The sequence below is a fragment of the Hylobates moloch genome, unplaced genomic scaffold (assembly GCF_009828535.3).
Source record: "Hylobates moloch isolate HMO894 unplaced genomic scaffold, HMol_V3 SCAFFOLD_24, whole genome shotgun sequence".
Classification (NCBI taxonomy): domain Eukaryota; kingdom Metazoa; phylum Chordata; class Mammalia; order Primates; family Hylobatidae; genus Hylobates; species Hylobates moloch.
Genome location: NW_026652299.1, coordinates 30,047,321 through 30,062,162, shown reverse-complemented (window position 1 = coordinate 30,062,162; position 14,842 = coordinate 30,047,321). Strand labels below are relative to the sequence as shown.

The 14,842-nt window shown below is 39.4% G+C and overlaps 1 protein-coding gene across 1 annotated transcript in view; it reads right to left on the bottom strand.

Moving 5' to 3' along the window:
• CNTNAP5 (contactin associated protein family member 5) overlaps window positions 1-14,842 on the bottom strand; it is an 879,440-nt gene that overhangs the window by 308,911 nt on the left and 555,687 nt on the right. Inside the window, exon 12 of the mRNA XM_032145556.2 lies at window positions 4,942-5,061. Within this exon, the coding sequence (XP_032001447.1) occupies window positions 4,942-5,061 (120 nt within the window). The remainder of the gene's footprint in view (window positions 1-4,941; window positions 5,062-14,842) is intronic.

The window sequence follows — 14,842 nt, the reverse complement described above, 5'->3', positions numbered from 1 at the left end:
AATAAGACTGAGACCTACTAGGCTGCATCCTCCGGAGGTTAAGGCATTCTTAATCACAGGATGAGATAGGAGGTTGGCACAAGATACTGGTCACAAAGACCTTGCTGATAAGACAGCATGCCGTAAAGAAGCTGGCCAAATACCACCAAAACCGAGACGGTGACAAAACTGACCTCTGGTCATCTTCACTGCTCATTATACACTAATAATAATGCCTTAGCATGCTAAGAGACACTCCCACCAGAGCCATGGCAGTTTACAAATGTCATGGCAACATCAGGAAGTTATCATACATGGTCTAAAAAGGGGAGAAACCCACAGTCCTGGGAATTGCCCACCACTTTCCTGGAAAACTCATGATTAATCCCCCTTTGTTTAGCATATAATCCCGAAATAACCATAAAAATGGCCAACCAGCAACCCGTGGGGCTGCTCTGCCTATGGAATGGCTATTCTTTATTCTTTTACTTTCTTAATAAACTTGCTTTAACTTTACTGTATAGACTCTCCCCAAATTCTTTCTTGAGTGAAGTCCAAGAGCTTTCTCTTGGGGTCTGGATCAGGACCCCTTTGCGGTAATACTTGGAAACCAGAAAATTCATGTGACTTGCTTTATTGTGATACTCATTTTATTGTAGTGGTGTGAAATGAAACCAGTGTTATGTAGTTTGTTACAGAGCCCTAGGAAACTAATATAGACACACTATTAAAGCTACAGCACTTTCACAGTGCCCACAATGCCCAAATTTATATTGAGTAAAGTTATATTGGCTGAACATTATTGTAAATCACTTAAAAAAATTGTTAAAAGTCTGACAAGTGTGTGTTCCTGTGGAAGCTTACTCTTTAACTTCCTTATCCATCACTTCACTCAATTCTCCATCCAAAAATTGTGCTCTCCCCATCTCCCATCTGATAGCCCTGTGGTGAAGCAACTTAGAACATAGTTCCAAGGATGGCACCCTGTCAAAAGCGTGTGGAGGTCCAGATTCAGTCCACTTTATCAATAAGCTTAATCACCTCCCTTAAGTTAATTTCCTTTCGCAGAGATTATGCCTTTTTACATTACACAGGGTGGTTGCTGGTTGAGCATTTGGGGAACTCCCCTCCTTAAGACTGCCCTGTGTGCAGGTGAGATGCACAGACTTACATCTCCCAGGACAGGTTAGGGACTACTTTGCATATAGGAAGGGGGAGGTAATGTTTCCCAAGGTGCAATGTAAGAGGAGACAGCTGGGACTCAAATGTACTATTGCTTTCTACAATGGAAACCTGCCCATCTTCAGTCCCATGACATCCATTTGCAAGTATCTGTAGACTTCTTAGAAGAAAAGTCTTTTTTCTCTGGAACCTCAAAGAATAGCTCAGAGAATTCTCAATGAGGAAAGGCTGTGGAAGCCAGAGGACCCAGATCTTAATTTTACAGATGTGGGCTTGGGCCCCAGGCACTTAACTGAGCTGACAGGCACAAGGTGCAGAAAGAGAGCATGGTTTTCCTGCCTTCTGGTGCTCTGGACACCCATTCTGGGATTATCCCAGTGTTAAAGATAGAACAAGTTTCCTTCTGTTTCTTCTCTCCCTTCTTCCTGACTCTCTTTCCTGGACCACTGTGTCACACTTTTCATAGTGTCATAAGTCACTCATGTTTTAACAACATTCAACTTATAAAATTTTCAAATAGAAAGATGCATATTTGATCATCATTACATGTATGTATCAGAAAATTATTTTCCATTTAAATATGAGAGTTGTGTAGTTCAGCCTACACAGAGTTTTGCTTTTATTTTATTTTTATTTATTTGTTTATTTATTTGAGACAGAGTCTCACTCTGTCACCCAGGCTGGAGTGCAGTGGCACAGTCTCGGCTCACTGCAATCTCTGCCTCCCAGGTTCATGTGATTCTCCTGCCTCAGCCTCCAAATAGCTGGGACTACATGCATGTGCCACCATACCTGGCTAATTTTTGTATTTTTGGTAGAGATGGGTTTTCACCATGTTGGTGAGGCTGGTCTCGAACTCCTGACCTCAAATGATCCTCCTGCCTTGGCCTCCCAAAGTGTTGGGATTACAAGCATGAATCACTATGCCTGGTCTGCTTTTATTTTTGCAGGTATTTTAAAAAACAAAAACAGAAAGTTATACAGCTGAATATGACCCAAAAAAATCATATTCAAAATAAATACCCCATCATACACATCAAGCTGATCAACTCGGGACACAATTCAGAGGCTCTGATTTCTTCAGGATCACATCAGCAAAACAGTAACCTTTAAATACAAGTATACATTCACCTTTAGCCATTCTTGGACAAATGACCAAACGTAAACCCTGGGAGAAAGCTGTTGGATGGTAAGGCAGAGTTTCATGTACATGAAACCTATGTATCAATCAGGCTCTCTATGTCCTTGTCCTTGCATTATTTTGAAGAGTTTAACATTTCTAAGCTATATTTATCTTAATTTCAAAATATATTTTAATAGGGAAAACCTATACCACACATTAAAATAAAAATTTATAATTTAAATGTATATGTATATTTCTGTGTCAGTATGTATATATATAACATATACGTTCATAGCAAAAACACACATAAACATTCATTTTTAACTGTCTTGAGGAAATTCTAATAATTTAATAACAATGGCAATCTCTGGATTGTGGCTTACAGTTGGCTTTAATATTTCCTTCATACTTTTTTCCCTCAAAATTTCTTCAATTAACATTGATTATTTTTGTTACAAAATTTTCTAAAAATAAAACAACACTGTTTAAAAACAAAATATATCCAATTAACATTTTAATGATATGGATTATTACTGAACCAGAAGGCTGTGCCTGCTTCCTAAGTCTTGACTGTTAATCACAGAATTTATTACCTTGAGCCAGTCACGAAATGCTCATATTCTCTTTCCTTCTACGTTAGATGGAGATAAAAAATGTCTGCCTCTGATTTTTGTTGTGAGGATGAAAAGAGATGGTATTTGTAAACTCCCAGCTCAATTCCCAGAGAGAATCGAAGCTTAGTAATTGCTGTCCATTATACCACTCCTATTATTACAAGTCACACCTGGCCACTCAGCAGTGGGCATTTATCTCTTTTGCCTTATTCTGCAGCCAAATTACTTTCTGTTTTTTGGAAAAGTGGAACAGGGACAATTTGCATCAGAATCACTTGAAAAGCACAGTAAAAGTGCATTTACTGAATTGGAATTTCTGGGGCTGGGAAATCTGCCTTTTTAGCAAGAGTCCATATGTTAATTACATTTTTAAAATAACCGAGATCCACTGAGAAGCCTAGTTTTTGACCAGGTTGTTGAACACTATAGGTTACCACAACCATGAAAAGACAACAGGAACACAATTTCTAATTATGTTATGGGGCTTTTGAAAAGCAGCTATCATACAACCATTTTGGAGAGATAAAGTATTATGGAAATGCAAGGACATGGCACCCAATACCAGGTCACCAGCATTTTCTACGCAGACAGCATGGGACTTTGTATCCATATGGGCAAATTACTGTGTTTCCTTCCTCACCATTTCTTTCAAGAGTTTTCTCGCATTTCGCTGGAGGTACCTCATGGTAGTGTTCGTGACTTTACTGCCTCATTAACAATAGCTCCTGTGTCTTACTTTTCATACCCTCTGTATCCAAAGTGGTGTCTGCCTACAGAAACCACTCCATAAATGTGGTTGCTTTGTTGAAGAAAATCCTGAGGCCTGAGGGCTCAATGAGCCTAAAGCGGCCCCTACGTTCCTGCTTCATTACATGATGCAGCTGGCATCTCTGAAGACCAGTGCTTGAAACAAACAAACAAACAAAACATGTGCATGTGCCAACTAATGATGCTCATAATAGTAGGAGTGCTTGCATAGCTGGATTTTTTTTTTTTTTTTTTTGAGACGGAGTCTCGCCCTCTCGCAGGCTGGAGTGCAGTGGCGTGATCTCGGCTCACTGCAACCTCTGCCTCCCGCATTCAAGCGAGTCTCCTGTCTCCGCCTCAGGAGTAGCTGGGATTACAGTCACACGCTACCGCACCCAGCTAATTTTTGTATTTTTAGTAGAGACAGGGTTTCACCATGTTGGCCAGGATGGTCTGGATCTCCTGACCTCGTGATCTGCCCGCCTCAGCCTCCCAAAGTGCTGGGATTACAGGCGTGAGCCATCGCAACTGGCTGCATAGCTGGGTTTTTAAATAATGATTACCTCGAGATTTGGTTTTGTGGAAATACATTTCATGGTAAATTAAGGATCACATGCCGTTTCTAAGCCCATGTAATGATTGCCTCTTACCGTGTCCTTCTGCATTTAAGAAATAAGTTTAAACTATCAAGAGATTTCCAGAGAAAAATGAAAAAGCTCACCTTTTTGTTTTGTTTTGTTTTGTTTTGGTTAGGCATCTAAGAACAGCCAGCCTGGCTAGCTGCTCCAATACACATGATTGTATCTAATCCTCACAGCTCTGGGGTAGGCACTATTATTCCCATCTCACTGATAAAGTTCGGAGAGACTATAGTATTCACCTAAGGATCATGCATTCCTTGGGGCCAGACTGGAATCAAGCTTTCCAGTTTCCTGAGTCAGGGCTTCCCACTGATTTGGAGTTTTGCTTGTTTGTTTGCTTGTTTACCTTTTCTTTCTGTTTTTGAGTTTCAAGAGAGAAAATGCCCTTGGAGGCCCTAAAGAAAACCACTGATAATTAATTCTTGCTTCAGTGAAACAGTATCAAGACCATTAACAAGTTTTCTTTTTTCTGTCTCATGAAAATTAACCTAGCTGCAAATTTGCATTACTCACCAGAATACCATTTCCTCCCCAACGGAGACCAGTTGGTCTTTCAAATTTTTATTCACATAGATATCCCCCTCCAGTGAATTTCTTTTTGCTTCCTTCCATGAAGTGGGGTGGTTAAGTGTGAGTAGGGCTACTGCACCCTTACCAGTGATATTGCAGTACACCTGGAGAGGTCCCAGTGGGCCGCTGCCATCCGAGTCGATGTAGAAGAAGCCGGCTGTATTCCCCTGGTGCCTGTACACCTCACAGGATTGCTCGTAGATGGCTGGAAAGACAAAGGCAGCAGAGAGAAAACTTTGCTTGGCTCTGCATATCCCTTTGCAGGAATCAGTAACTCCTACTTAGATTTGCTCTATGTGTATTCATTTCCCTTCTATATCCTTGACTTTTTCCCCAAGCCTTAACACACAGTACCAGTGTCTTGATACTGATGTTTGACATTCAGATTTTCCATTCATCTCTCTCTCTCTCTTTATTATTATTTTTTTTTAGACTGCAGTAGCGCCATCATGGCTCATGGCACGTTGCAGCCTCAAACTCTCAGGCTCAAGTGATCTCCCACCTCAGTCTCCTGTATAGGTGTCAGCCACCAACCTGACTAATTTTTTAAAAAAATTTTTATAGAGATGGAGTCCCACTCTGTTATCCAGGCTGGTCTTGAACTCCTAGCCTCAACCGATTCTCCTGCCTCAGTCTCTCAAGCTGCTGGGATTATAGGCATGATCCGCCAGGCCCAGCCTTATTTTCCATTTATTTAAATTCATTCATTCTTTTAAAATTAGTGCAGAGGTAATGCCTCTCAAAATGTGGCCCCTCACCTCTTACATGGCCCTCCTCTTTGCTTATCTCTATGACCTTCCTCCTTGCTCCTACTGTATACTGAGCGTGGATCATCCAAATACCATTGTGTCTCTTTAAATGGGTTACAGAACCTGTAAGAGTAGTGCTCACGTGTCATTTGATGTTGTGCCGCAGCATTTGGCAGAGTGCAACAATCACAGCAGGGCCTGAGCTAATATTTGACTCATGAATTAAAAAAATAAATGCTTACATACAGTATGGCTTTTTACTAATAAAATACTTTTTCTTTTTTTTTTCTTGAGGTGGGGTGCGCTCTGTCGCCCAGGCTGGAGTGCCGTGGCTTGATCTTGGCTCACTGCAAACTCTGCCTCCCGGGTTCAAGAGATTCTCCTGCCTCAGCCTCCTGAGTAGCTGGGATTACAGGCACATGCCACCATGCCCAGCTAATTTTTACATTTTTAGTAGATACGGGGTTGAACCATATTGATCAGGGTGGTCTCGAACTCCTGACCTCGTGACCCACCCACCTCGGCCTCTCAAATTCCTGGGAATATATGTGTGAGCCACTGCGCCTGGCCCAGACTATCTTATTTTTATGTACCTAGTACTAAGTATAGTACATAACATGTAGTAAGTGCACAATGAAGTTCAGCTTATTTTGACTTAATAAGCATTTACTGAGTTCCTAATACATGTCAACAGATGAGGTTGACACCAGAGGATGGAACCATGGAGGAAGCAATAAATATCTACCCCAGAAAGCTCACAGCTTGGTTGGCAGCCGCAAAAGTCTGCATGCTCAGATAGAGGCAGGTTCAGGTGTCCTGAGATAGGGAGCTTTGACCAATCTGCAGGTTTGGGAAATATATAAATTTTATTAGGCTAACATGAATAAATCTCTTGGGGTACAAAGGAGACATCTGCTGTCTCATACATGAGAATATAGAATCTTGTCTGATGCTTCAGACAAAATGCCGTATCTCAGAGCAGCAGGTACATCTCCAATCATGTCACCCTATGATGCTTTAAACACTTCAGTGGCTCCCAACAGCTTTCAAGATATAGTACCAACTCCTCTCCTAGCCAACTCCTGCCCCTTCTGACTAATGTCCCATCCCAGGAATAGGAAGCTGCAGTTTGTCATGATCAAATGTGAGGGATGCCTCAAATAATTTATTACCAGAAAAGTTATGAAGCCTGAGAGGGTTTGACTTTTTATAAATTAGAGTGAACTCAAGGTTATCCTTGTTCTCATGGCATTCTCTCTTGCGTTCCTGCAAACTTTCCGCAGCAGGAGGTATGTGGGAGTGCCACAATCTGTGCCCCACATTGTGAGCATAACGTACAGATTATTTTTGTTTGCCTAAACCTGATAATGCCCTTGGGTGTTTGTCACAAAGGTGAAAATCAGCTCTTGTCTATGTTGACCCCCCAACCACTCCCACATTCCCAGGATGACAGCTATGTGGAAGGAGTTGCTGTTGTCCCACAAAAGGTAAACATCACCCTACAGCATGTGAGCAGTTGCATAGTAGTTAAGAACATAAACCTTGGAATCAGAATGGGTGGTTTTGCCTGGCAGGGCTACGCCTTTCTCCCTGTGGAAACATGGACAAGCTACCCCACCTGTGCTAGGCAACTTCTAAGGTAATTCCCGTGATGGACAGATACTTCCTGGGATTCATGTTCTGCTGACAAAATCATGTCCTCCCTCCAAGTGGGCTGGACTTATTGGCTTGCTCTAACAAATAGAATATGATAGTGTGGTAGATATCATTTCCAAGATTAGATTATAAAAAACAGTGACTTCCATCTTGGGTGTTCTAGATCACTCACTGTGGTAGAAGCCAACTCCCATGTAACAAGGCAGCCCTTGCAAGAGGCCCACAGGAGTAAGCCTGGAAGTTTCGGAAGCATGGCCCGGGAATGGGCACCAAAGCAAGATCCCCACATCAAGCCTTAAAATGAAAGCAGCCCTGTGGACATCTTTATTGCAGCTGCATGAGAGACTGAGCCAGAACCACCTAGCTAAGCTGCTTACGGACCCAGAGACACTCCGAGATGATAATGTCTGTTGTTTCCAGGTATTGTTTTAGAATCCTTCATTACAATAGGTAGCTAATCAACTCTCAAAGCATAAATTGTCTCATTAGACTACAGTAACTCAAAAAGAGCCTCCCTCATACTGTTGTAGGAAGGATTCAAAGACGTCATCCACATATGGCACATAGAAAGTGCTTGATTAATATGAGCCTATATTATTAATAGTAGTAGTATTGTTTCATGACTTGTTGCCTCTCCTTTTTTTTTTTCAATGAGTTTTTAATATGGTTTGGCTGTGTCCCCACCCAAATGTCATCTTGAATTGTAACTCCCACAGTTCCCATGTGTCGTGGGAGGAACGTGGTGGGAGGTAATTGAATTGGGGGGCGGGTCTTTCCTGAGCTGCTCTCATGATAGTTAATGAGACTCAAGAGATCCGATCATTTTTAAAAGGGAGAGTTTCCCTGCACAAGCTCTTTTTTCTTTGCCTGCCGCCATCCACATAAGATGTGACTTGTTCCTCCTTGCCTTCTGTCATGATTGTGAGGTTTTCCCAGCGACGGGGAACTGTGAGTCCAATTAAACCTCTTTCTTTTGTAAATTGCCCAGTCTCAGGTATGTTTTTATCAGCAGCGCGAAAACAGACTAATGCAGTTTTTGTATACCTGATTTTTGTTTCAATTTTCATCGTAAACCACAAGCCTTGTTATAAAAGATCAGTAGCTCCAACTTCCCTTCTGCACGGAAATAACTTTTCATTCTTAGTTCATTTTTCTGTTATTGACTAGAATGACTAAATAGCATGTCTATATTGTTACTTCTTAATTTTTTTTTTACTTTTACAACTTATCTATTTATTTAACAGTTGGAAAATGAGAACTTAGCCCTTTTTATCCCCCCATCCCCGAAATAAAAACAACTTTCCATTCCCCCATCCATCTAATCTAGTTGTATAATAATTTTAGTTAGATCAATGATTACTTTTGGTGATAAGATGTTGTAAATGCTATTCATAGATTAACTACATATTATAATGTGGTTAGTTTTTCTTTTCTGAACAAAATGTAGTTTTTCTTGAAATTTAAAATTGTCATATTTTCTCATTTGCCTAGTTTTCTACATATAAATTGCTAATTTAACTTCAAATTTACTAACAACTATCTAAAATATCTACCAAAATGTTTAGGTAAGAATTAACATAAGAGGATAACTATGGAGAGAGAGGAAAAATGTGGGAGGGGACAGAGATGAAAGTGAGACATTTCTGAATGTCTTATATTTTAAATTTTGAAACCATAAAACTATTTTCAATGATTTTTAAAAGTTAAATATAATAATTCTTTCTTTCTTTCCTTCTTTTTTTTTTTTTTTTTTTTTTTTTTTGACAGAGTCTTGCTCTGTCACCCAGGCTGGAATGCAGTGGCATGCTCTTGCCTCATTGCAACCTCCACCAGGTCCAAGCAATTCTCCTGCCTCAGCCTCCCGAGTAGCTGGGACTACAGGCACGTGCCACCACACCTGGCTAATTTTTCTGTCTTTTGTAGAGACAGGGTTTCACCATGTTAGTCAGGCTGGTCTCAAACTCCTGACCTTGTGATCCACCCGCCTCAGCCTTCCAAAGTGCTGGGATTACAGGCGTGAGCTACCACACTCGGCCTAGAATAACAGTTCTTAAACATTGAAAGAAAATGAAAACGAATGAATTTAACCAGGAATTATTTAAAGCAATATTGAAATTTAATATTTTCTTTTTAACTTTCTCATTGCAGAAACTTTCAAATACAAAGAGCACAGAGAGGATCCTGCTAGCATCACAACCAGCTTCAGCAACTCCCAGTATATTGCTAATCTTCCATCATCTATATCCTCAGTGCATCAGTTCTTTTGCTGTATAAAAACAAACACACATAAAACTCCAAATTTGACTTTAAATCATGACTAAGCCATGATTCTGCAGGCCAGCCATTTAGTCTGGGATTAGCTGGGCAGTTCATGCAGTCAGCTGCTGGGTCAGCCAGGCTGGGTGGTGGTAAGCTGTAGTTCTTTGCTTCAGCCCACGTGGCCTCTCACACTCTAGCAGGGGAGTTTACACAGTACAGCCTCCCAGAACAGCAAGAAACCAAGTACTTGTCAAGTCTCTGCTTGCATGATGTTTGCTGATGCCCCATTGCCCAAGGCAAATCAGTGAGCCATCCAAAATTCTCAGAAAAAAATCCCAAGAAGCTAAATGAAATGGATCAATAGGGTAGACACGGATTTTATCATTGTTTGACTTCATTGAACAGGTCACACTGCATGGGATGTAAACATAAAATAAATGTTTATTTCACTAAGTCATTGAGATCTTGGGGTCATTTACTACCTTAGTTAACCTACTGTTATTGATATACTTGTTCCTTAAATGCTGGCTCAGTAACTGGGAGATCTCTGAGGGCAAAGCCTGGTAACAGCATTGCCATTTATGGACACTGTAAATGAGTTCATAAAGTGTAAGTACTTTGCCCAAAGACAAACCAGCTGGTAGGTGGTTAAACTAATGCTATCATCCCTTCCTGATTTATTAATGGGAATGCTTTACAAAACTGAAACATCCCTCATCAATTATTTGATTTCCCTAAACTACAAGATTATTTGGGAAAAGTGAGTTACATTGTTGATGCTTTCCCTTTAATTCATCAGTTTCAAAATGCTGAAATGTTTCCCTAGGGTGCCCCAAAGTAACCAATGAAAATATTTTTAGTATTATTATGAACGTATAGATTTAAACATATTTGATATTGAAACAGTAGTTTGACTAGTAGGATGTATTCTACCAAAAAAATTTAAAATATAGAAATACATTTAATAATCTCATTTTAAACAATATTGCTATTATAGTATGAAACTATTAAACATAGCAAGAAAAAGCTAATAATTATCTTATCAACAGAAACTAAATTACTTATCATAAAAGATAAAATATAAAATGCAAACAACAGATAAAATTCTGCAATATATCATAGAGTTGGTAATAAGCTTAAGCTCATAATTTAATGCTTTTAAAAAATGATGCATTTTCACATTTGGACCACTGGAAGTGCAGGAAGCAACCTAATGCACAGAGTGTTGTCTTTAAATAAAAGTTAACGCATAAAAGGAAAAAAGATTTTACTGAGTCAATTTTGGGACCATAAAAAGTACAGAATGAAAGTGGAATGTCTTGTTTTGCCTAAAAACAAGACTTTTATTAAAGACTGGAATTATCTCAAAACAGCCCAGGAGTTAGTTTGATGGGACAATTTGGGCATAAAAAATAATAGTCACTTTGATTGTTAAATATATACAATTTATTAGTTTCTATCTATCCATCAATCAATTTATATATGTATGCACGTATGTATGTAGGTATATATGTATATATGTATGTATGCATGTATTTATCTATCTATCTATCTACCTACCTAGCATCTATCTTGTCTCTCTACTCAAGTCCATTGGTCCCCTCTGAAGTTTAATAGAGAATGAAGTCATGTTCTGAATATTAGAAAGAATAGAGATCATATCCTGTCTTTCTTGTATAAATGTATTTGAATGCAACTTAACAGTCCATGAAAAAAATCTTTAGAGAATAACCAAACCAGAATCTGCAAAAGAATAATAGAATTTGAAAATCATCCTTTAGTAATGTCCAGTGAGATAAGGGATTAAACAATGATCATCAAGGACTGCCAAACCATTAGTTGAAACATTAATGGGATATTTTAGTCGGTGGATTCAATTAACACCTGAACTCATGGGTCAATCTTAATGTCATGAAAAGTGATTATCAGGGTGCCTCTAATGTGGCACAATAAGACATATGTAACACCATCTAAAACATATTCTTGCCAAAAAAATTGAAGCTAAATGTATTCGAGCCCCAAGATCTAAGCACCAATTTTCAGAAAGAGGCCAACATGCCCAGCCACACTGTAAGAATGCAGTTAGTTAAATCTAGAATATGGGAATGTTTGACTTAGTTTCCTCAACAAAAATGGCAAAAATGGAGTTGAAATGCAAAAGATGTATCAGTCAGTCAAACACTACGCTTAGATCTTGTTTAGACCCTAATTCAAACACATTAAAGAAAAGATGAGAAAGGAAGGAAGGAAGGAAGGAAGGAAGGAAGGAAGGAAGGAAGGAAGGAAGGAAGGAAGGAGGGAAAGAAGGGAGGGAGGAAGGGAGAGAGGGAAGATGTTTTAAGATAACCACAAAAATTATAGATCATATTTTATAACAGATTATATTAAATATTTTTAATTTTGATAGGTACAATAACGGCAGTGTGATTATGTTTTAAAAGATGAGTTGTCCTGTGTTAGAGAGTTGTTCACTACAAATACTGTAGTTGTAGTAAAATTGTATGTCCACAATTTGTTTCTAAAATGCTCCATCAGCTGTGCACAGTGGTTCACACCTGTAATTCCAACATTTTGGGAGGCTGAGGTGGACAATCACTTGAGGCTGAGAGCTCGAGACCAACCTGAGCAACATAGTTAGATCCCTGTTTTTACAAAAAAATTAAAATTAGCTGGGTGTGGTAGCTTGTGCCTATAGCCTCAGCTACCCAGGAGGCTGAAGCAGAAGGATAGCTTGAGCCCAAGAGTTTGAGGCTGCAGTGAGCTATGATTAAGCCACTGCACTCCAGCCTGGGTGAGAGAGCAAGACCCTGTCTCAGTTTTAAAAATAAACAAACAAACAAATAAATAAGATGTTGCATCAAACAAGTGAGGAGGGGATAGTAGAAAAAAAATGGGAGAATATTGATAACTGTTGAGCCTGAATGAAGGATGAAGGATACATGTGGGACAATTACATGATACTGTTTTTTTGTTGTTGTTGTTTTTTTTTTTTTGGTGGAGTCTTGCTCTGTCGCCAGGCTGGAGTGCAGTGACATGATCTTGGCTCACTACAACCTCCAACTCCCTGGTTCAAGCTATTCTCCTGCCTCAGCCTCCTGAGTAGCTGGGATTACAGGCACATGCCACTATGCCCAGCTATTTTTTGTATTTTTCATATAGATGGGGGTTTCACCATGTTGGCCAGGCTGGTCTCGAACTCTTGACCTTGTGATCCACCCGTCTCGGCCTCCCCAAGTGCTGGGATTACAGGTGTGAGCCACCACGCCCAGCCAATTTTGTCTTTTTCATATGTTTGAAAATGTCTTTGAAAATAAAAAGTATATTCTGGATTCTTCTGACTTGCTGTAGTATGGGATATTGAGCTACCCATCTGGTTATAGTTGTCTCCCCAAAGCATCTCCTCACCCTCAAGCTGGATATTCCTTTTAAAACTGACCTTTTTCACTAAACATAATTCCCTTGAGGTCCATTCAAGCTTTGTGATGTATCAGTTATCAATTCCAGTTTCACTGCTGAGTAATATTTCATAACAGGGACATACTACAGTTTAATCCATTGAAGAACATTTGGGTTGTTTCTGTTTTAAGCTATTTCAGTTGTAGCTTTTTAAAATTATAGAAGGTTGTTTTTTTTCCTTTAAATATTATTTTCTCTAATAGTACGTGATTCTTGACCCATTGACGCAATACTTCATTCATGTCTCTGAGAATATTAATCCTATTATAGTGCCTTTGATCCTTTCTTTGCTCCACATAGGCTGTTCCCTTTAAGCTGTGCTTGTTTGGTTAGTTGCTTTAATTGTTGTGTGTTTTGTTTTGGTCTCTATCTTATATTTCATGTGATAGTGCTTTCTGGGATGTTCTCTCGTATTTGATAGTGGGCCCTGAAATACTACTTGGTATTTGTGAACAAATGTCTGTGGTTTGCCTTCCAAGGACTTTAATGTAGGCTTCTCTGGCTGAAGAATTTTGTGAGAAATGCTCATGTTAGTGTCTTTTGTCTTTCTCTTGCTCTTGTTAGAGTCTATGATTTAGAGGATGTATGCCTGGCTGCTGAATATCTCGGAGCTGAAGAGAAGAAGGCCAGGTCTTAGCATTCTTTCTATATAAATGTTTTCATATGTTACCCCATTTTCAATATGGTACAACCTTCTTCAACCATACATGTTTTCTCTCAGTTTCAAGAATTGTGTTTTCTCCAAAAGAAAAACTTACAGTCTTCTGTCTCAGTGGTGAAGGAGCAATCACCAAGTGTCCACGATTGGAAAGAGGATTGATAATCTAACTACTTCTTACACAGATGTAGATTTACTCTTCCTATACTTATCTTACCTTCACGTTCACTTGCAAAGGTGGCTGATGATTCCTACTTCTGTGCCTTTGGGGGATTTTGTAATGTGGATTTGTTTGTTTCTTGGATTTCACTGCATGTAAATTAAGATTCAGCATTTTAATTACGTTAATCTGTTACCTGTTCCTATTCATCTACTCACTTTCTGCTTTCAACATTTTCTTGCCCTTTTCTCCTGTGATTTTTGCTTCTCTCTTTCTCTCTCTGAGTACTGTTGTTGTTTTGTGAGGGGGTGTTTGTGTGCGTGCCCCTGTATTTGTCTCCTTTTGTCATGCCATTGTGGTGGATTTGAGTTGTGTCAATTTAAGCCAAACTGGAACTACATTTACCAGAATTCCTTTCCTTGCATAGTTCTGGTCAGCATATCCCACAACAGACATTTTACATAAGATGCAGCAGGTGCAAGAGCATAGCACAGACATTGATTCCATGCGTGTAAGGTCAATGAAGGGCATGAGGTGCTACTGTAGATCACACACATCACTGCTCATCTACTGATACATGTTACTAGTGTGCTGCTCCAGATGGTCTACCTTCTCCTTCAGCTTCCCTAATTTCTAGCCAGGTGAATTTTCAGTCTCCAATGAGCACCCCATCACTGAAGTTGCTGTTTTGGAGATGGTAAAAGGCGAAGAGTTCCTCTGATTCGCTGCTGACTTACAGAGCCATTTAAAAAAATAATAATAATTTACTATTCTTCATGAGCAGCGTAAGGAAGCAAAGTTAAACACACATGTGCAATTCACCAACTGTTTCAGGAAGTACAAGCATACACTTTTGTTTACTGAATCATTCGGCCTACACTGCTTGCCTAATGCATTATGAAACAAATACTCCACACACGTTTATTGAGAATGCACTTGTTTTTCACTAACTCTAAGGTAAGCGCTGAGAAAATTACATGCAACAAAAAAAAGACATGATTCTAAATCTCAAGTAATTCAGCGTCTTAAACTTACCAAAATTAACCTC